Source organism: Nicotiana tomentosiformis, chromosome 3 (genome assembly GCF_000390325.3).
Source record: "Nicotiana tomentosiformis chromosome 3, ASM39032v3, whole genome shotgun sequence".
Lineage (NCBI taxonomy): Eukaryota > Viridiplantae > Streptophyta > Magnoliopsida > Solanales > Solanaceae > Nicotiana > Nicotiana tomentosiformis.
In genome coordinates, this window is record NC_090814.1 from 99199373 (window position 1) to 99219722 (window position 20350).

At 33.5% G+C, this 20350-nt stretch overlaps 3 protein-coding genes across 3 annotated transcripts; 2 read left to right on the top strand and 1 right to left on the bottom strand.

Moving 5' to 3' along the window:
- Window positions 1-5565: 5565 nt before the first annotated feature.
- LOC138908235 (uncharacterized) lies at window positions 5566-6405 on the bottom strand. The gene is made up of 2 exons (XM_070198886.1): window positions 6277-6405; window positions 5566-5940 (listed from the first exon to the last, which is right to left on the bottom strand). Exons 1-2 carry the CDS (start codon window positions 6403-6405, stop codon window positions 5566-5568), a joined length of 504 nt encoding a protein of 167 aa, XP_070054987.1.
- Window positions 6406-12426: 6021 nt separating this feature from the next.
- On the top strand, window positions 12427-13357 carry LOC138908236 (uncharacterized mitochondrial protein AtMg00810-like). Its single transcript, XM_070198887.1, has 3 exons — window positions 12427-12579; window positions 12668-12721; window positions 12821-13357. Exons 1-3 carry the CDS (start codon window positions 12427-12429, stop codon window positions 13355-13357), a joined length of 744 nt encoding a protein of 247 aa, XP_070054988.1.
- Window positions 13358-15893: 2536 nt separating this feature from the next.
- Window positions 15894-18450, top strand: LOC104110557 (CASP-like protein 1F1). The gene is made up of 3 exons (XM_009620082.4): window positions 15894-16215; window positions 16336-16459; window positions 17950-18450. The coding sequence occupies exons 1-3, from the start codon at window positions 16016-16018 to the stop codon at window positions 18169-18171; spliced, it is 546 nt and encodes a 181-aa protein (XP_009618377.1). The 5' UTR covers window positions 15894-16015; the 3' UTR covers window positions 18172-18450.
- The last annotated feature ends 1900 nt before the right edge of the window (window positions 18451-20350 follow it).

Sequence of the window (20350 nt, forward strand, 5' to 3'; positions counted from 1 at the left end):
ATAATATAGAAGGTATTAAATAAATGAGAGAATTTATAATGTCAAGGACATAATAAACTTTTCAAGTAAAAGTATGATAAAATTTGGCCAAGGTGACTTTTGTGATAAATAGAGCAAAGTAAAATAATTTTTGTGTAACAAAAGAAAGAAGAGTAATTTTTGGATAATGAACACAAAGTTGAATGATTTTTACGTAACAAAAAGAAAAAAAATGACTTTCGCGTAATGAACACAAAGTTGAATGACCACCCATAAAATTTAGGGGTGTACATTGACTGGGTTGGCTCGGTTTTTTATCAAAATTAAAACAAACCAAATATATCGATTTGGATTGGTTCGGTTTTGTTGGATTTTTCGATTTTGTTTGTTACTTAAATATTATTTCAATCTTACTTTGTTAAATTTTTTCTAAGTAAATATATGTTTGATAAAAATTTTAAAAATTACAAACATATTATCTATTAAAATATTCTTACGGGAGAATATTCTTAGTAACACATGATAGTTATTTTTTTAGTCGTCTGACAATAATTTTTCATTGATGTACACTTTCAAGGTTAACCGAATGTAGTAATTAAACATAAAAATCAATATGATACCTAAATAATAATAACCACTTCAAATTCAAAAAAGATATAAGAATTTAATAGATCTTGACATATGAATATGGAAGAACAAAGAGATAGACACATTTCAGTAACACTTGATAAGAAAGTGATCATACAACCCATTATTTAAGGTTAATAAATATGGAACACTTCATATTCTATTAAATATTATATCCCATAAGAGAATCTCAAATATTTCTTGACTTTTTTTTAAAAGAAAATTCTATATAAAATCTTAAAAGTATATATAAAAATTATAAATTAATATGTCGGTTTGGTTCAAATTTTTTTTACTCAATACCAAACCAAATCAAACCAAACTTAGTCAGATTTTTTAATCGGTTTGGTTTGACTTTTCTGTTTGGTGCGGTTTTTCGGTTCGGTTTGTACCCCTAATGAATTCCATAAGATAACCTATTCGAATATTTTTCTCTTTATAAAATCTCCGGACGAAAAAAGCTTCTTAATTACTTGATGAGAATACTTTTCTGATTCTCTCACATCATCCAACACATTCCTAACGAAGCTTTACAAGATAATACACACCACCTATTCTTAGACAATGAACTTAATTGACAAAAAAATATATATAAAAAAAGAAGAAAAGAAAAGCCTCTAATATTAAGATCGTTAATAAGAAATTAAAATTATAAAAGAAATTATGAAGAGCCTCTAATATTAATAGCCGAAAATAGTAGGATTTAAAGTACCTACAAAATATAATCTTTCCTAATGGCTGGCTCCAAAAATGTCAATTAAGCGGGGCCTCGCGATTTAGCCAAACCTACAAAATGTTCAAACTCATGCAAAATTCTGGTTTGAACTTGATCACATCTGCATTATATTTTGACGCATATAGAGTACTACCAAATGAACAGCTGTTAATTATTAATTAATTAATTAATGAAGTTCATACTTGGACGTGTTTTTTTAATGTACATTAATGTTTTGCCAAAGCACATAGTATTATAATATTGTTGAAACTTTCTCAACTTCTTGATCTGTATCTTCTCTCGGTATTTATATTCAAAGACCATAAAGTTCAAGATAGCATCTTCGCATCCAACTTTAAAAAATTATAAGCTAGTTAACGATCTATATACTTCATGTAAGATCACCAACATTATTACGTTAAACTTACAAAAGTGAAATGCTAATTGGTCCATCCAATCACCATAATTGATTTTCGTAATCTTTAAAACCAATTAAAATATATGCATTAACTAATCGTGATTAAATAAGTAATAGAAATGCATGTAAAAAACATATGTCATGCTTATCAGTAGGGTGTACATGGCCGGGTTAGTTCGGATTTTATCAAAACCAAACCAAATCAGTTTACTTGATCCTATACACAGTTAGATTGGTTCGATTTTGTCGGATTTTTTAATTTTTCGAGTTTTTTTGTTACATGAATATTTTTTCAATATTACTTTATTAAAGTTATAGGCAAAGTTTTGATAAGTGAATATATGTTTACTAAAAATTTAAAAAATTATCAAACATATAATCTATTAAAATATTCTTATGAGAGAATTTATTTTTGTAACACATGATGGTTTATTTGCCGTCTAACAATAATATTTCTTTGTTGTACGCTTTTAAGGTTAACCGAATTTAATAGTTAAATATAAAAATCAATATAAAACCTAAATAATGATATATTCTATGTAATTTTAAATTATCGAAATACCACTTCAAATTTGAAAAAAATATAAGAAATCTTGACATATGAATATGAAAAAATAAAGAGATGATTGACGCATTTCAATAACACTTAATAAGAAAGTGATACATCTCATTATTTAAAGTAAATAAAAATAAATGCACTTCATAGTTCTATTAAATATTACATCTCATGAGAGGATCCTAAATATTTCTAGAAATTTTTAAGCAATATGTCGATTTGGTTCAGATTTTTTTATTTAATACCAAACCAAACATAGTCGGATTTTTTAATTAGTTTAGTTTGACTTTTTCGATTTGATACGATTTTTCGATTCGTTTTGAACACCCCTACTTAAAGTAAAGTCCACGTTATATGTTATGATAAAGCAAGAAACAATACATAGTTGTGGCAAATAAATCATTATATATGACTATATGACATTTAAAAGTTAAAAATAACCTATTTAGAAGTTGATTTTTCAATTTTTCTTCACTCCCACGCCCTTAAAAGAGAGTGCACCCACACTCTTCGTCACATCAGCGTCTAGGGAGATAATTGCTCTCAAAAGACCAAGTTCAGGGGTAATTAAGACCACAAATAATTTAGAAGTATAACTAATAATCCGTGTCAAGTTTAGGGTGGTTTTAGATATTCCGCCTAATTTTTTACCTCAAAATATATATACTCTTTTCAGAGAGAAATAGGTAGGTTCCAAGTTCCAACACATATTAGAAAAATAATTAACCGACACAACAAAAACCGAAGAGATCTAAAAACAAAAATGAGGAAATTAGGTTCTAAAATAGGGCATTGCTGCCTTTTGTTTGCTTATTTGGTTTTCTTCCCTTTTTAATGTTTCTGCATTCGATTTGAAGAGAATATGGTTTTCTTTCTTTTTTAATGTTTCTGCATTCGATTTGAGGAGAATAAAATAAAAAAGAGTGACAGAATTAAAGACGATACTTGTATCCTTGTCAATTTAATTTAGTTTTCATTTAAAGAACAACCCTAACATGTGTTCCAAGCTTGTGAGGTTTAGCGTTTTGTCATTAACTGAATAATCGACCCCCTCTTTTTTTCCCCTTCATAAACACAATATTTCAAAGAAAAGCAAATTGCACTTTTGATCCTAAACATGTTGCTTAGCTCTAAAATAGTCGTCTCTTAAAAGCAATTAATTCACACAAAACATTAGCTGCCTCACCGGATCCATCTAACCTTTTGTCCCTATTGTTTTGGGTTTCGTAGAGCTCATGCAATGCTTTTCTGAGATGATCTTCAAACCTGTAAACGTGGTCCTTCTTAAGTACTGAATCCTAGTATATAGGATTTGGTGACGCTAGAAAGTAGGGAGGGAGGCGAAGAATATTATAGGACTACAAAAGTTCTTATTCGATTTTATTGATAGAGTGATGACAAACAACGAAGAAATAATACAATTTCCTTTTTTCATACTTTTACCACGAACGTGACTAGTTATAGGTGTAGAAATTCGATCATACACCTTGCTCACTGTAAGATTTAGAGCTAATAACAAGAAGAATGAAGATTGAAGAATGTAACAGTTAGAGAAAGAAGAAGAAGGAGAAGAAGGATGGAAGGGAGAGAGAGAGAAACAGAGATATGATCGAGTGAGACTAAAGATAATTTTCTCCATTGATTGATTTCTGAGTATAGTTACATGTACATATAGAGAATCAAAGATCCACAACAGCTTTAAGAGTACTGCTACTAACTGCAACCGTGTAACTAACTCTGTAACTGATTTTCAACTAACTTAACTAACTTCTTGAACATGTTAGATGAGTTAGAATTATAGCTGTCTATACTTCTTATTTTCTTCCAATAGTACTCAATACTCCCCCTCAAGCTAGGTGGAGTAAAGATGTTAAGTAATCCTAGCGTGGACATGAGATATATGTGTTGAATTTTGTTTAATCCTTTTGTAAATATGTTAGCTGGCTGTTCAGTGGTACTGATGTATTCTGTCTTCACAAGTCCCTGTCGTATTTTCTCTTTTATGAAATGACAGTCTATCTTAATATGTTTTGTTCTTTCATGGAAGACTGGATTAGCTGCAATTTGAATTGCAACTTTGCTGTCACTGTAAATAGTTGCAGGAAGTTTAAACTTGAAACCAATTTCTTTAAGCATTCCTAATAACCATGTCAATTCTGCTACTGTTGAGGCCATGCTCCTGTATTTAGATTCAGCAGAGCTTCTTGAAATTGTGGTTTGCTTCTTTGATTTCCAAGACATAGTTGACTCCCCAATCAGTGACAGATTTTCTTGTTTGTGGACATGTTGCCCAGTCAGCATCATAAAATACTGTTATTTTATCTTGTGGTTTATTGGATAGAAGTACACCTAGTCCAGGCTCATTCTTGATATACTTGACTATTCTTTAAACTGCTTCCACGTGTGACCTTTTTGGTTTGCTGCAGATATTGATTTACGTTATGCACACTGAAACCTATGTCAGGCCTTGTGACTATGAGATATAGTAGTTTTCCCATAAGTCTTTGATATGGTCCTTGGTCAGATAAGACTTCATCCTCTGTAAGTAAAGCTGTTGAGAGATGTTCATCATATTCCCTGGTTGTGAGTTTTAGGATGTTGTCCATAGGTGTACATATTAGCTTTGCAGCTGAGAGTCCAAGTTCAGATACTAGTTCTAATGCATATTTTCTTTGATGCATTAAGATTCATTTTTCTGATCTTGCAAATTCAATCCCTAGAAAGTATTTTAATTCACCCAAATCCTTCATCTTGAAGACCTTAGGTAGTGCATTTTTGGAGTCTTCTATGAGGTCCAACCTGTCACCTGTTATCAACATGTCATCAACATAGACAAGAACCATTGTAGTATCTTTATCTGTTCTCTTAATGAATAGAGAATGATCAAATTTACTCTGAGTGAACTGAAAACTCAACAGAGCTTCTGTCAACTTTGCATTCCATTGCCTTTGGTGCATGCTTTAATCCATAGAGGGATTTTATGAGTCTACACACTTTAGTCTCCCCCTGACTCTGAAATCCCTGTGGCAGTTCCATGTAAATCTCATCAGTAAGGTCTCCTTGTAGGAAGACATTATATACATCCATTTGGTGTATATGCTAACTTCTTGCAGTTGCTATAGATATAATTGATCTGACTGTCACTATCTTGACTACAAGAGAGAAAGTCTCCCGGTAGTCTATACCTTCTTGTTGACTGTAGCCTTTTGCTACTAGTCTTGCTTTAAGTCTTTCTACTTCACATGTTGCCTTGTATTTGACCTTGTATATTCACTTGCAGCTAATTTGCTTCTTTCCTTCTGGTAAACTTACTATCTCCCATGTATTATTTTCTTGTAGAGCATTAATTTTTGCTTGCATAGCTTCAATCCATGTTAGATCTTGAGCTGCCTCAGTGTAGGATTGATGTTCTGTGATAGATGAAAAAGCTAAAAGGAAGGCTCTATATTTTGGTGAGATCTGGTCATAAGAAATGAAATATGAGATTGGATAGTTGGATTTGTTGTGTAAGCTGAGTGATATGAAGTCCTTTTTCCATATAGGTGGTCTTGAAGTTCTTATAGATTTTCTGGTAGGTTCCACTCTTGGTTTTGATCTTGACACAAGCTGAGTAGGCAGCTGTTGAATTGTTGGTGCCCTAGTGATCTGAAACATAGTTTGTGTGTCTGTATTAGTCTGAGATTGTAAGGTAGGTTGTGTTTCTGTAGTAATCTGAACTAAAGGTACTAGTGGAGTGGTAGTTTGTTATTGTTGTGTTGGCTCATTGTTACTACTCGACCCCTGATAACTGCTAGAAGTCTGTAGTTCCAGAACTTGTGTATTGTGTTCATCTCTTTGTGACATTTCTGACATAATGTTGGTAAATATTAGAATCTCAGTAGTATTCTATTTGAATGGAAATTCATCTTCCCTGAAACTAACATCCATATTGATAAATAAACACTTGTTATTAATATCATACAGTATATAGTCTTTTTGTACCTTTGAGTATCCCATTAGGACAATTGTTCTTGTTCTTGGCTGAAGCTTATCAGTTTCATCAATGTTCTTAGCATAGCACAAACATCCCATTACTCTTAAATGGTTAAGAGAAGGTTTTCTGCTGTACATTTTTTCATAAGGAGATATTTTAATCACAAATGATGGTAATCTATTAATCAAACATACAACAGTTTGAACACAATATCCCCAAAATTTTGGAGGAATGTTCGCTTGAAATCTAATTGTTTTCTAGAATATGTCTGTGTTTTCTTTCTCTTATGCCATTTTGCTGAGGTGTATAGGCACAAGACCTTTGGTGTATTATTCCTATTTGTTTGAATATATTGTTAAAAACTTCATTAAGGAACTCAGTACCATTGTTTAATCTAACAACTTTAACCATAGTATTGAATTGAGTTTGGATATATTTTAGAAAGAATGGAATGATAGTACATGCATCAGGTTTTAATTTTAGCAAGTAAACCCATATCATTCTAGTGTAATCATCTACTATGGTTAGAAAGTATTTATTTCCATCAAAAGTTTGAACTTTGTTAAGTCCCCATACATCCATGTGAACAAGATCAAACTTAGCAGTGCTTCTACTTAAGCTAGTAGAAAAAGGTCGTCTACACTATTTTGTACATGGACATATGCTACATTTCTTGAGAGTTTCTACTATAATCTGATTGTTAGCAGGTAGAATTTTATTTAAAGTTATACTGGTTACATGGACAATTCTCATATGCCATAGTTTTATTTCTTCTGCACTGACAATAGTAGCTTGATGCACACTCCTTACCAATCTCCTTTACATTACCATTGCAAAGATCCCGAAACACATAGAAGTTAGGATATAAAGCAGCTACACAATTCAATTATTTTATTGCCTGTGACACTGACATAAGATTATATTTGAGTTGAGGCAGTAAGAACATATTAGTTAGAGTACTGATATCAGAAATTATGCTTGATCAATATGAGTTACTTGTGATACCTCACCCTTTGGTGACTGCACGTTTTTTGTGTTTGTACTTTTTAACAAAGAGGCTTTATTTATCATGCTGATATCAGACACCATGTGGTTTGTGGCATCAGTGTCAAAGATCCATTCCCTAAGAATTTTGGATACTAGAATGGCCTTACTGCAACTAATACCTGTTTCTTTACCTGCTACATTTGCTGAAGAGCCAGTGTGAGAATTTATACTTTGTTGATGGTTTTGATTCAACAGTTGAACAATCTGTTCATATTGAGTCTAAGGGAAGGGACATGCTCCAGTTTGAGTTATTTCTCCTTGGAACTGGTTCATTTGAGCCATTTGTGCAGGAGTGTCTGTGTAGTGAATTTTGCTAGCTTTATTGTTTCCTTGATTATCCCTGTGTCAATTGTTTATTTGCTTCTTCTGAGAATACATTGTAAGCAGTAGATGACCCTCCTGGTCCTTCTTTTCTTTTGCACTTAGACTCTTGAGGATATCCTTTCAGTTTATAGCAATTTTCTCTGGTGTGGTTTCTCATTTTGCAGTGATCACAAAACAAATTGTTATTTTTTCTGAACTTCTGATTTTGATATTCTGTTTTAGAATATATAGCAGCTGGATCAATGCTGGACATAGTACCCAATAGACCAATTGAGTTAGAGATTTCCCCCAAAGCCTTTTGCGATTCATCACTCACTATCATAGTATACGCTTGATTCACTTAAGGTAGTGATGTCATAAGAAGAATTTGACTCCTAGCTTATAGATAGTTATCATTCAGTCCCATTTGAAACTGGTACAACTTATGTCGTTAGAGATAGACAACAAATTCCCTTGACTTATCACATTTACATCCAGGTAGTGGCACTAAAGCCTCTAATTCAACCCACAACTCTTTCAACTTTGTGAAGTAAGTTGCTATAGAAGTTGTTCCTTAGGTTAGTCTTACAATTTCTTGATGTAGACTAAAAGATCTTGATCCATCCACCTTATTGAACCTTTCTTTCAGATATTCCCAAACATCTTGAACTATCAGCATACACCATTCCTCCCAACAGATTACTAGAGACAATATTCATTATCCAAGATTGGACTATGGCATTACACCTTTCCCACTGGTACTAGAATTCCTCCTTACAGTTTTCTTTCTTCTAAGAACCATCAACAAATCCTAACTTGTTTCTTCCTAGTAAAGCTATTCTCATATATTTGCTCCATAGAGATTAATTTTCTAATCCAGTTAATTGTAAAGAGATAAGGGAAATACCACTCACATCTGTTGAATATAGATACAAGGGATGATTATGATCCATAATTGGTATAATTCCTGGTGTAGACTAAGTTTCATTTACATCAACTTGAATCACATGTGGTGTGGTTCCAGATGTAGTTCTCAGATTTTCTAAACTGTCTAGTGCCATGTCTCAAATATTGAATTGTTTTTCAGTATTGCAGATTCTCAAAACTGTTTAAGAATTGAAGAAAGATTTATGTCAGAATTGGAAAATTTCAAGAACTGTAGATTTTGCGGAAGTAATTAGATTCTACTACTCTGATACCATGTAGAAATTTAATCATACACCTTGCTCACAGTAAGATTTAGAGCTGATAACAAGAAGAATGAAGATTGAAGAATATAACAGTTAGAGAAAGTAGAAGAAGAAGAAGAAGAAGAAGGAAGGAAGGGAGAGAGAGAGAGAAACAGAGATATGATCGAGTGAGACTAAAGAGAATTTTCTCCATCAATTGATTTCTGAGTATAGTTACATGTATATAATGGAAGAAGCAACAGAGCAGTTGGAGTGAAGTTATTAAGAGCAATTAGCTGTTAAGAATAATTAGTGAACTGTTAGAAAATTAGTTACAAATCAGTTAAGAACACATGAGGTGCACGTGTGAGAAGTGAAACACTAAACACTTGTATATAACTGAGCATCAACTCATTTCTTCGAAGATGAATAACATAATTTCCCTTTCTCTTCTTCCTTCTTCCCTAAGAAATTAGGTTCGATTCTCATCTGCATGGCTTAATTTCACATGGTATCAGAGCAGGTTTCTTAACGACGATTCATGCCCGTAATTTCGAGATTCACAGAGGGACACGAAGCACAAATCTGTGCAATTTTGTGAGCCGCAGAAGAACACGAAGCTCAAATTTCTGTAAAAATGGTAGGAAATGAGGTTACTTCACTTGACCACAATCATCCGCTGTATCTTCAAGCTGGAGATGCGCATGGACTAGTCCTAATTCCACTCAAACTCATAGGGTCAGATAATTATGCGTTGTGGAGTAGAGCGTTGAAATTGGCTATTCGAGGCAAAGGCAAATTAGGTTTTATGGATGGAACTTATATCAAAAGCATATATAGAGGAGAATTAGCAGAACAGTGGGAGAAGTGTAACACTATTGTTTAGTTATGGATAGGAAGCACAGTCATGACTGAATTGATGGCCAGTATTGTGTATGCGTCTAATGCTAAGAAGGTATGGAGTGAGTTTGAGGAGCGAATTGATAGATCAAATTTGACTAGGATATTTCATTTGTGGACTGAAATTGCTACTTTAAGACAAGGTACTGATTCTGTCACTTCATATTATTCTAAGATGAAGGATTGGATGAATTAGATGTTTTAGCTCCCCTGCCTTCTTGTGATTGTGAGGAGTCTTTACCTTATGTTGCGCATTTAAGATCACAAAGGTTGTTGCAGTTCCTTATGGGACTTAATGAGTCCTACAGTAATCTAAGAAGTAATCTGCTAGCAAGTAGACCTATAGTGTTAGTAAATTAAGCTTATGCAACAGTATCTCAGGAGGAAAGCCAAAGATTCCTAGGTGTGGTAGATATAAACAAGGATCCACTAATAATGTTAGCAGGAAGAACACACCAAGGCTTTAAGCCTAAGAAGCCTGGTGTATCTGTGAGCATTGTGGATACAAAGGACACTTGAAGGAAAATTGTTGACTACCCACAGGATTTTAAGAGCAAGAAGAAGAGCACACAATCTGGTGGATTCAGACCTTTTGCCAATTCTACAGTAGTAGGAGAAAATGTGAATTCATCAAAGGGACAAAGTCATTTCTTCACTAAACAACAATACATGCAGATTCTGAATATACTGAATAAGCCAACATCAAGTGACAGTGCATATAACATAACAGGTAACTGGCAGGTATGACCTCACTGTTATCCAATAATTTTGCTTGTGAATGGATAATAGATACAGGGACATCACATCATATCACACCATATAAGGAGTTACTGACTACTTTTAGAACATTGAGAGATCAAAATAGCAGTAGTGTTCAAGTACCTACTGGTGGTAGAGCAGAGATCACAAGTATAGGAGATGCAGTGATTTTAGGAAGGTGTCCCAGATTTCAAGTTTAATCTTCTTTCAGTGTCCAAGATAACCAAACAACTTTCTTGTTTTTTCCTGATCTTCAATGGGAAGGTTTTGGGGATTGGTAAGGAAAAGGAAGGATTGTAAATACTACAAGAAGCAATAAAACCTGCAGTAGGAGCAACAATTCATAAGGAGGACAATGGTGGAAAGCTATGGCATTGGAGACTAGGGCATCCTTCTATTGGAGCAATGCAACACATTGCAGATGTCAAGAATAAAGTAGATGATGAACTATTAGAATGTTTTGAAATTTGTCCCTTGGCAAAACAGAGCAGACTAAAGTTTCCTAATAGCAACAGTAGATCAATTAGTCTTTTTCAGTTGATGTACCTAGATGTATGGGGTCCATACAGAAAACCTACGTATGATAAAATGCACTACTTTGTTACCATAGTGGATGATTATAGCAGGTACACTTGGATATATCTAATTCAATCTAAATGTGAAGTATTTGTAGTACTGAAGAACTTCTTTGCTCTAATAAAGAATCAGTTTAACAAGAATATCAAAATTCTTAGATCTGACAATGGTAGTGAGTTTTTTAACTCAAAATGTAATGAACTCCTAGCTTCCTATGGTGTGATTCATCAAAGCAGTTATCCATACACTCCATAACAAAATGGAGTTGTGGAGAGAAAGCATAGATAGATACTAAAAATGACACGAGCATTAATCTTTTAAAGCTCAATGCCTATAAAGTTTTGGGGAGATTGTGTTAGAATTGTTGTGTACTTGATCAACAGATTGTCATCAATAGTGCTGCAAGGGAAAACACCATTTGAGTTGCTGCATGGTAAGCTACCCCAACTATCTCATTTAAAAGTGTTTGGCTGTCTTTGCTATGCGAGCAGATTGCCTAGAGGTGACAAATTCACATCAAGAGCTAGAAAGACTGTAATTGTGGGATAGTCAGAAACACATAAAGGTTACAAGTTGTATGATCTTGAAGATCATCAATTTTTTGTTAGCAGGGATGTTCAGTTTAAGGAATTACTATTTCCTTTTAAAACTGAAACTCAAGAAGAACTAGGTGATATTTTTCTGTTTAAAGAGACAATAAATACAGGTATAAGCCAGACACATGCAGGAGATTATCATGCTCAACATCCTACAAGTGCAGAACTAATACCTGAACCAGGAGAAGCAATGCCAGGAGTGGAAAGTTCAGCCATTGATTCACCTAATCTCCCTGATGCAGCACCTGACATAGAAGATATAGTGGATCAACCACTGACACATAAAGCCCCTACAACTACAATATCTGATCAAGCTGAGACACAACCAGTTGAGTTGATAGCAGAAGTAGATCAACACCATGAGCAACATGATTATGTTCAAGCAAACACACAAGAGAGACCAAACAGAACAATCATGCCTCCAATTTGGCTTAGTGACTATATCACTACTGTCAAGCCAAAGGTTCCTATATCCCAATATGTGACCTACACTCATCTCACTCCTACCTACCAAGCCTACTTGGGTTCTTTCTCTGTGCCAACAGAACTTAGATCATTGAAGGAGTCTTCTAAAGATCACAATTGGATTCAAGCAATGCAGCAGGAGATTGATGCTTTAGAAGGGAACAGAACCTGAGAGTTAGTTTCACTACCTGCTGGCAAGAGAGCTATAGGCTCAAAGTGGGTATATAAAATCAAGTACAAGGCCAATGGGGAGATAGACAAGTATAAAACTCGCTTGGTGGCAAAGAGGTACGCACAAAGGGAAGGACTAGACTATCATAAAACCTTCTTTCCAGTTGCAAAAATGGTCACAGTTAGAACAATCATCAGTGTGGCAGCTTCAAAGAACTGGTTTTTATACCAAATGGATGTCAATAATGCTTTTCTTCAAGGATATTTATATGAAGAAGTCTATATGGACTTACCTCAAGGTTTTCATAGACAAGGGGAGTATAAGGTATGCAAACTCTTGATATCTTTGTATGGACTCAACCAAGCGTCGAGGCAATGGAATATCAAGCTAACTACTGTTCTGTTACAATCAGGATACTGCCAGAGTCCTCATGATCATTCTCTGTTCACTAAACAGAGAGAAGGGTGTATTGTGATCATTTTAATCTATGTTGATAATCTTCTTATTACTGGGAGTGATAAGGACCTCATTGAAAAAAAAACAGACCTTACACAATAATTTAAAGGTCAAAGATCTTGGAGAACTCAAATATTTCTTGGGCATTGAAGTATTGAGATCAAAGCAAGGGATACTTCTCAATCAGAGAAAATATGCCTTAGAATTAATTTTTGATGTTGGACTCAGTGCTACAAAGCCAGCCACAACAACACTTGAAGCCAATACCAGACTAACCACCGTTGAATTTAACAAATTGACTGATGACACTGTTGATCCTTTGCTTGAATACATATGCAGTTATCAAAAAATGTTTGGGAAGCTGATCTATCTTACCATCACACGCCCAGACATTTGCTTTACAGTTCAGGTACTCAGTCAATTCATGCAGCAGCCAAAGAGGTCACACTGGGAAACAATATTGAGAATGGTGAGATACATCAAGCGTAGTCCTGGTTTAGGAGTTTTTCTAAGCCAGACCTCAGCCACTCAATTAACAGCCTATTGCGGCTCTGATTGGGCTGCTTGTCCTAACACTAGGCGCTCAGTCATAGGATATGTCATTAAGCTAGGTGATTCTCTGATCTCATGGAAGTCGAAGAAATAACACACAGTCAGTCGAAGCTCAGCAGAAGCTCAATATCGCAGCATGGCAACTAGTGTGGAAGAAATTGTGTGGTTAGTTGGGTTGCTACAAGATTTAGGTGTACCTATATGCAGTCCAATCCAACTTCATTGTGATAGCAAAACAGCTATCCAAATTGCAGCAAGTCCCACGTTTTATGAGCGCAACAAGCATATAGATATTGATTGTCATTTTGTCCAAGAAAAGGTGAAAGAAGGGCTTATTGAAACCAAGTATGTTGCTACACAATCTCAGATTGCAGACCTCCTATTGAAACCAAGTATGTTCGAGAAAAGTCAGTCAGCATCATCTCCTTCTGTCCAAGCTAGGAGTGCTCGATGTCTTTCACCCTCCAACTTGAGGGGGAGTAATGGAAGAAGCAACAGAGCAGTTGGAGTGAAACTATTAAGAGCAATTAGCTGTTAAGTATAATTAGTGAGTTATTAGAAAATTAGTTACAAATCAGTTAGAAACACGTGAGGTGCACGTGTGAGAAGTGAAACAGTAAATACTTGTATATAGCTGAGCATCAGCTCATTTCTTCGAAGATGAATAACAAAATTTCCCTTTCTCTTCTTCCTTCTTCCCTAAGAAATTAGGTTCGATTCTCATCTGCATGGCTTAATTTCACAATATATATAGAGAATCAAAGATCCACAACAGCTCTAAGAGTACTGCTACTAACTGCAGCTGTGTAACTAATTCTGTAACTGATTTTCAACTAACTTAATTATCTTCTTGAACATGTATGGTGAGTTAGAATTATAGTTGTCTATACTTCTTATTTTCTTCCAGTATACTCAATAGTAGGTTACAAAACCAGTAACTGAAACAAGCTATAAATTTCGTAGCAAATAAAATACCCATAAATTTTAAATTCGTTAACGTGTTGGACGAGAATATTCTTTGCACTCACTGTTGATAATGCCATGCAACATTAGAAGTAAATAAAAGAACTTATTTTCATAATATTTAAGTCAAATCATCTTAATTATATGACATGTGTGTATTTTATTAAATTGTATTACTTAATCATTAACTGCTTTTCGCCAAAAACACTTTTGAGAAAAGATATTTTTCAAAATAATTAGCAGATTTAAAGATTGGCCAAACATGCTATAAGTTCCAAAGAATAAGTACTTAGCGATACATATAAGTAAGAAGTACATACTCCCTCCGTTTCAATTTATGTGAAACTATTTGATTGGGCACGGAATTTAAGAAAAGAGAGAAGACTTTTGAACTTGTGGTGTAAAATGAGGCACATATATTTTGTGTGGCTATAAATCATTGCATAAAGGTAAATTGTTTCTAAATAAGAAAAGTGATCATTCTTTTTGGCACGGACTAAAAAGGAAATATGTTCACATAAATTGAAACGGAGGGAGTATATATTTTTTCGAGCCCCCAAAAAAGATAAACATTTTTTTCCCTTCAATTTTGTTTTCTGTTTTAAAACAATTGGTCTAATTAATCCGAAATACATCGCGTAAGTCCACTTAGGAAATAAAGTGCTCTTTTGCTACTAAAAAAATTCTGTATTTCTAGAGGTCAAACTCAATACATACGATTAAAAGTGAAGAGATTTCAACTATCATACTACACTCCTTGTTGGCAAATACTTTTTCCCCCAAAAATAGATAGTGAACATTGCGAGTAATTACTGATATGTAATTGATGCAAAATTTCTGTATCCAGAGTCTTGGTCGGGAAGAGAAGGCTAATATATCAATCGTACCGAGGCCCCACTAAATCTTTCATTTCGTTTTATTTAGAGGATGTTCATGTAAGCTTATAATGACTTTTAGGCTTATTTATATGTTTGGTTTTACTAAAATTGCTTATAAGCTAAAATTAACACAAGTTGATCACCTCTAAATTATAAATTTTTAGTTTATAAATACTTTTGGTTCGATCAAATTTTTACTACTTTATCTCTAATTTCTTTTGTAATTCCTGAAATACCCTCCCAAAACAAAACTCATGAATCAATCTTCATTTCATTTAATCAATCATCTCCTAATAAATGGAGGGTCAGACTTCGTACAATAGACCCTTGTGGTCGGGCCCTTTCTTGGACTCCACGCATAGCGGAAACTTAATGCACCGAACTTTAACCTTCTCCTTATAAAATTACTTTATAGTTTTTACTTATGTAAATAATTTTGAGCGTAATTATTAATATCAAAAGTGCTTATCAGTTTCTTCTTTTTTAGTCCAAGCACATCTACTATTTATTAGTATCAGTTTCAATGACTTTATTATATAACACATAATTATTTATTTATGAAATCAACTTTTAACCCTTAAAATGCTTTTCAGCACTTATTCTTTGAACCTTTAAAAAAAGTGAAGGTATTCAAAGAGTTAAAATAATATACATCGTTAACTTTAACTAAAAACTATTTCTTTGTCAGTGTATTTAACTTAAACTACCCTTTGATGTGTTGCTCTTTTCACGGCCTTGTAGTGATCCATGTACTTAAAACGACCCCTCCCCACTCTTCTCCCTCTATAAATAAGTACCACAACCAACATCTACTATTCCACTACAATTCCCCATATTTGCTCCTTTTCTTCTTCTTTGCATTTTCAGTTTTACTTTTCTAAAGAACAGACTCTCAAAAGAAGATCTCAAAGATGTATAGTTTTGGAGCCAAAAATATAGAAAACCCACCTCTGAAATCTGACAAATGCTTCATTATAACCCAGATTTTATTAAGAATTTTGGCCGCTGCATTCACATTGGCTGCTGCTTGCTCAATGTTTACCAGCAAGGAGACTGTCAATGTTTTTAATACTCAGATGGATGCTCGCTATAGCTATTCTCCAGCTCTCAAGTAAGTAAATGAAACAAAATCTTTAATTACTAAAATATTTGGCTTTATTTTTAGTGCTAAAGTTTCTGTATTTTAATGTAGTGGGGATCTTCTTGTTTATGTATCTATATATATCTGCAGGTTCTTTGCCTTTGCAAATATTATTGGATGTGCCTTCTCTATTTTGTCCCTGTTTCTTGCTTCCATCTTTTGTCGTAAGGGTCTTCACCCAAAGAACTATTTTTACGTGTTCCTCCATGATATGGTACGTACTCTTTTGTTTATAAGTCACTTATTTTTATGAGGCAATTTTGGAATCTTGAATTTCCTTTTTTCCATAACAAAATATTTTCAAAACACGAAATATAGGTATACAATTAAAAAAAGAAATCACTAAAATTTCAACAAATATTAATTTCTGAAGTTATAATTTTGAACATGCAATAAGTAATCTAAGCACCTTAAAAATTGAATCCATCAAGTTTAATTTCTATAACCGCATCAGCTTGCGTGTACTATTCAAGGTTTTTGTTCTTTTTCAAAATTTAAGTAAAAAAAATTTCCGAATTGGAATTTAGCGAGATGGAAAGATATACTCCCTCTGTTTACTTTTAGTTGTTCACTTTTGACTTTATACTCCCTTTAAGAAAAAATAAATGAAGTGTGTATTTTATAATTTTACTCATAATAATAATAGTATTTCCAAAAGTCTTGGGAAATAATTTGGAGTAAGTAGTTAATGATAAGGATAAAACATAAAAAAAAAAAATTTCTTTCTTTTAATTTAATATAGTGGACAAATAAAAGTAAACGGACGGATATATTACATGTCTCAAAGTTTGGCTGTTTGGGGAAGTCAGGAGAACGTACCTTTCTTACCTAGCCTTAGGGTTGATTTCTAAAATATCCATATATTAACAAGTTTGTAGCTTTACGTAATAGATATAACACGTTATTTGTCTCTAAGTTCATACTTTATTCCTTATGTGACTTACATCTAACACATCATTATTATACATTTTTCTAGATGTTATCGTCAACTTTCGTTTTTTAGAAAATTCTCCTAATAATAATAAGATAGGGGAGAAATGCATACAAGAAGAATGTTGACATAAATGGGACAATGGTGATTTTTCCCCCTATTATCACTTTATTTCTTTTGGGACCATAAGCATAGGGGCTGAGCGGTGGCGGACTCACATGGTGGAAAGCGGGTTCAACTGAACCTGCTTCGTCAAAAAATAATATTGTGTATATGTATAAATTACGATTAAAGCTGCATAAATTTTGTATAAATATTTTATTTGAACCCACTTGACAGCTACTATTTTACGACTAAAGTTATGTACTTCTAAGATTGAACCCGCTTGCACAAAATCCTGGGTACGCCACTGGGGTTGAGCTAGAGCTTCAGGCACGGGTTCGGCCGAATCCAGTAGCTTTGGTCCAAATTTTATATTTGTTTTTAAAAATTCATTGAATATATACAAATTATAAATTTAAAACCCAATAACTTAGAAGGAATAGAATTCTGAACCTATTAGCTTCAAATCATGGTTTCGCCTCTGCATAAGCATTGCACTTTGCCTATCTTATTCACGCCATTCACATCCAAAACATAGTATTAGTATAGCAAATTTTGCGCTCAAATAAGTTGAGGTTAGCTATATGAATTTTTATTGTCCATACCGATCCATAAAATATGAAACATAATATTAGTATTATAAAATGTGATGTGTTGTTTGGTGATGACAGATGTTGATGGCACTATTGCTGGCTGGAACTGCAGCAGCAACTACAATTGGATATGTGGGAAAATATGGAGAAAATCAGTCAGGGTGGATGCCAATTTGTGATTCTGTTCCCAAATTTTGCCATAAAGTTATAGAGAGTATTATATTCGGTTATTTTGGGGTTATTTTCTACCTGTGCCTCACTATCATCTCGGCAAATCAATCTGGAAAGATCCAAGTTTGAAATATCCATGTACCAGTCCCGAGAAAAGGAAAAAAAAAAGGCAAAGTTTATAACAACAGTAGTGGTGTATTTAAAGAAAATTGTTCTATTTAGCATCAATATATATCTGGCGCAGGAAACCAATTTCAAAAAATCTTAGGTGATATTTGCTTAATGCAGTAATAAAGTTTTATGGTTGAAGATTGTACAATTTTCGGTGGAATCATTAATGACTTGTATTTACTTCTATGGCATTGTCAAAACTGATATACTCAGAAAAGTAATTGAATATTGCAGCTACTCCCTACTTTTGTACATTTGAGAGGCATAGGTGTCTGCTAATTTCTTGGATTTTTTCGATCGTTGTTCACTCTATGAGATCTCAACTCTTTTCTTTCCTTTTTTATTAACGAAAAAAGAGAAATCACGAAGATTAAAAGCAAGTCACTATCATACATATATTCATAATGACAGTCAGCTAGTTAAATGTATAACCATGTTACATAAGGGGTAACAAGGAAAAATGAATATCCACTAAGAAATGACCAGAAAACAAAAAGAAGCGATATTGGTGAGGTACCTGTTGACTGGCATTGACTGGTTCCCTCTGTGACTTTTTACTGTCTTTTTTTTTAATTTTTTTTTTATAAGTATTGAACATTTTCTCTTAATATAGATTTTTTTTACACATAAAATGCATAGTTTTACTTATCAGAAATAACTTCTCTATCTTCTCAAGGTATAGATAAACTCAAAGTCCTATTCAATTTATATCTGATAAGCTTGATCGATTGTAAACAAAAAATATTAAGATATAACAAAAATCCTCCTACCATATCAGAAATTTTACAAAGAGTATTTAAATTTTAATATATATTAATATAACATAATTTTTTGACATATATAGATCGTATAATTTTTTATATACTTAATGTAATATTTCGATAAAAGATGTTCAACTGAACACACTCTATATAGCTATGCTACTACTCCTATAATTATAATAGAGAAAACATAGGCTTCTGTATAGATTCACTTTGTACATGAACGAATGAGAGTGAATAAAAGACATGATTGATTGCTCCAAACTAGAGCATAGCATTCAAGAACAAGTTGCCGGATGGATTTTCATCAAGGGGATTCAAAAAATAAAAAAAGTAAACACGCAAAGCTGGTAAGAAGATTTAATATATATATATATATATATATTAGATATATAATCTTCTTAGCAGCTTTGCGTGTTTGTTATATGGAGTAGGCCTATGCGAATTGGTTTGTTAGGTAAGAGAAAATTAGGATTTGTTGATAGAAGTTATCCCAAGTCTAAATTTGAGCCTGAATCCACAGCCATGGAAATTAACATAGTATCAGAGCTTGCATCTTCGATCTAAGCTCAGTTTTCTGCTCAATTTATTTTTGCATCACCTCAATTCAGTCATAGGGTGCTGAATTGTCTCAAAGTGATAGGGGATTGAAGCTAGGATTTTGAAATTACTTAAAATTGAGTTGAACTGTACCTCGAAGAAGTTGGAAATGACGATTAGAGATGAAGTGTCACGACCCAAAATCCTAACCTGTCATGATGGCGCCTATCTCGATACTAGGCAAGACGATAATCTCAATAAAACCATAATTTCTCTTAAGTTTAAAAATATAATATTTAAATACAATACAGAATCCCACAAATACTGATACAAACACTCTCCAAAACCTGGTATCACTGAGTACATGAGCATCTAATATGGATACAAGTCAAAAGAAAACGGTATATAATAGTCTAAGACCAAATACAGTAAACAAGGAGATAGAGAAGGAGAGACAAGGTCTGCGAAACACGGCAGCTACCTTTGAATCTCCGAAAAGTCAACTGTGAGAGAAAATTAACACCCGCTATATCTGGAAGCACCTAGATCTACACACGAAGTGCATGGTGTAGTATGAGTAAAACCAACTCAGCAAGTAACAATAATAAATAAGGAATTGAAGATAGTGACGAGCTACACAGTTATAGTTCATTTCCAGTAATTCCAACAGAGCATAGACATGCTTTCAAATCCCGCAGTTTAAGTCAAATCAATTTATACAATTCAAGTTCATGTAATCCGGATATAAAATCTTTCAAAGAATTTTACAACAATAACAAATAGCAACTAAGTGCAACAATAAATAAAAAGCAAGTACAGCCTCTCAAGGAAACAGT

Excerpts from the sequence above, each read along its gene's own strand:
- LOC138908235 (XM_070198886.1), bottom strand. The coding sequence starts at position 6,405 with ATGTACAGCAGAAAACCTTCTCTTAACCATTTAAGAGTAATGGGATGT. Across the intron at positions 5,941-6,276 it reads TCCTAATGGGATACTCAAAG|ATCACTAGGGCACCAACAAT; the intron begins GTACAAAAAGAC and ends ACTATGTTTCAG.
- LOC138908236 (XM_070198887.1), top strand. The coding sequence starts at position 12,427 with ATGGTCACAGTTAGAACAATCATCAGTGTGGCAGCTTCAAAGAACTGG. Across the intron at positions 12,580-12,667 it reads ATAGACAAGGGGAGTATAAG|GATACTGCCAGAGTCCTCAT; the intron begins GTATGCAAACTC and ends TGTTACAATCAG. Across the intron at positions 12,722-12,820 it reads CACTAAACAGAGAGAAGGGT|GTCAAAGATCTTGGAGAACT; the intron begins GTATTGTGATCA and ends AATAATTTAAAG.
- LOC104110557 (XM_009620082.4), top strand. The coding sequence starts at position 16,016 with ATGTATAGTTTTGGAGCCAAAAATATAGAAAACCCACCTCTGAAATCT. Across the intron at positions 16,216-16,335 it reads AGCTATTCTCCAGCTCTCAA|GTTCTTTGCCTTTGCAAATA; the intron begins GTAAGTAAATGA and ends ATATATCTGCAG. Across the intron at positions 16,460-17,949 it reads ACGTGTTCCTCCATGATATG|ATGTTGATGGCACTATTGCT; the intron begins GTACGTACTCTT and ends TGGTGATGACAG.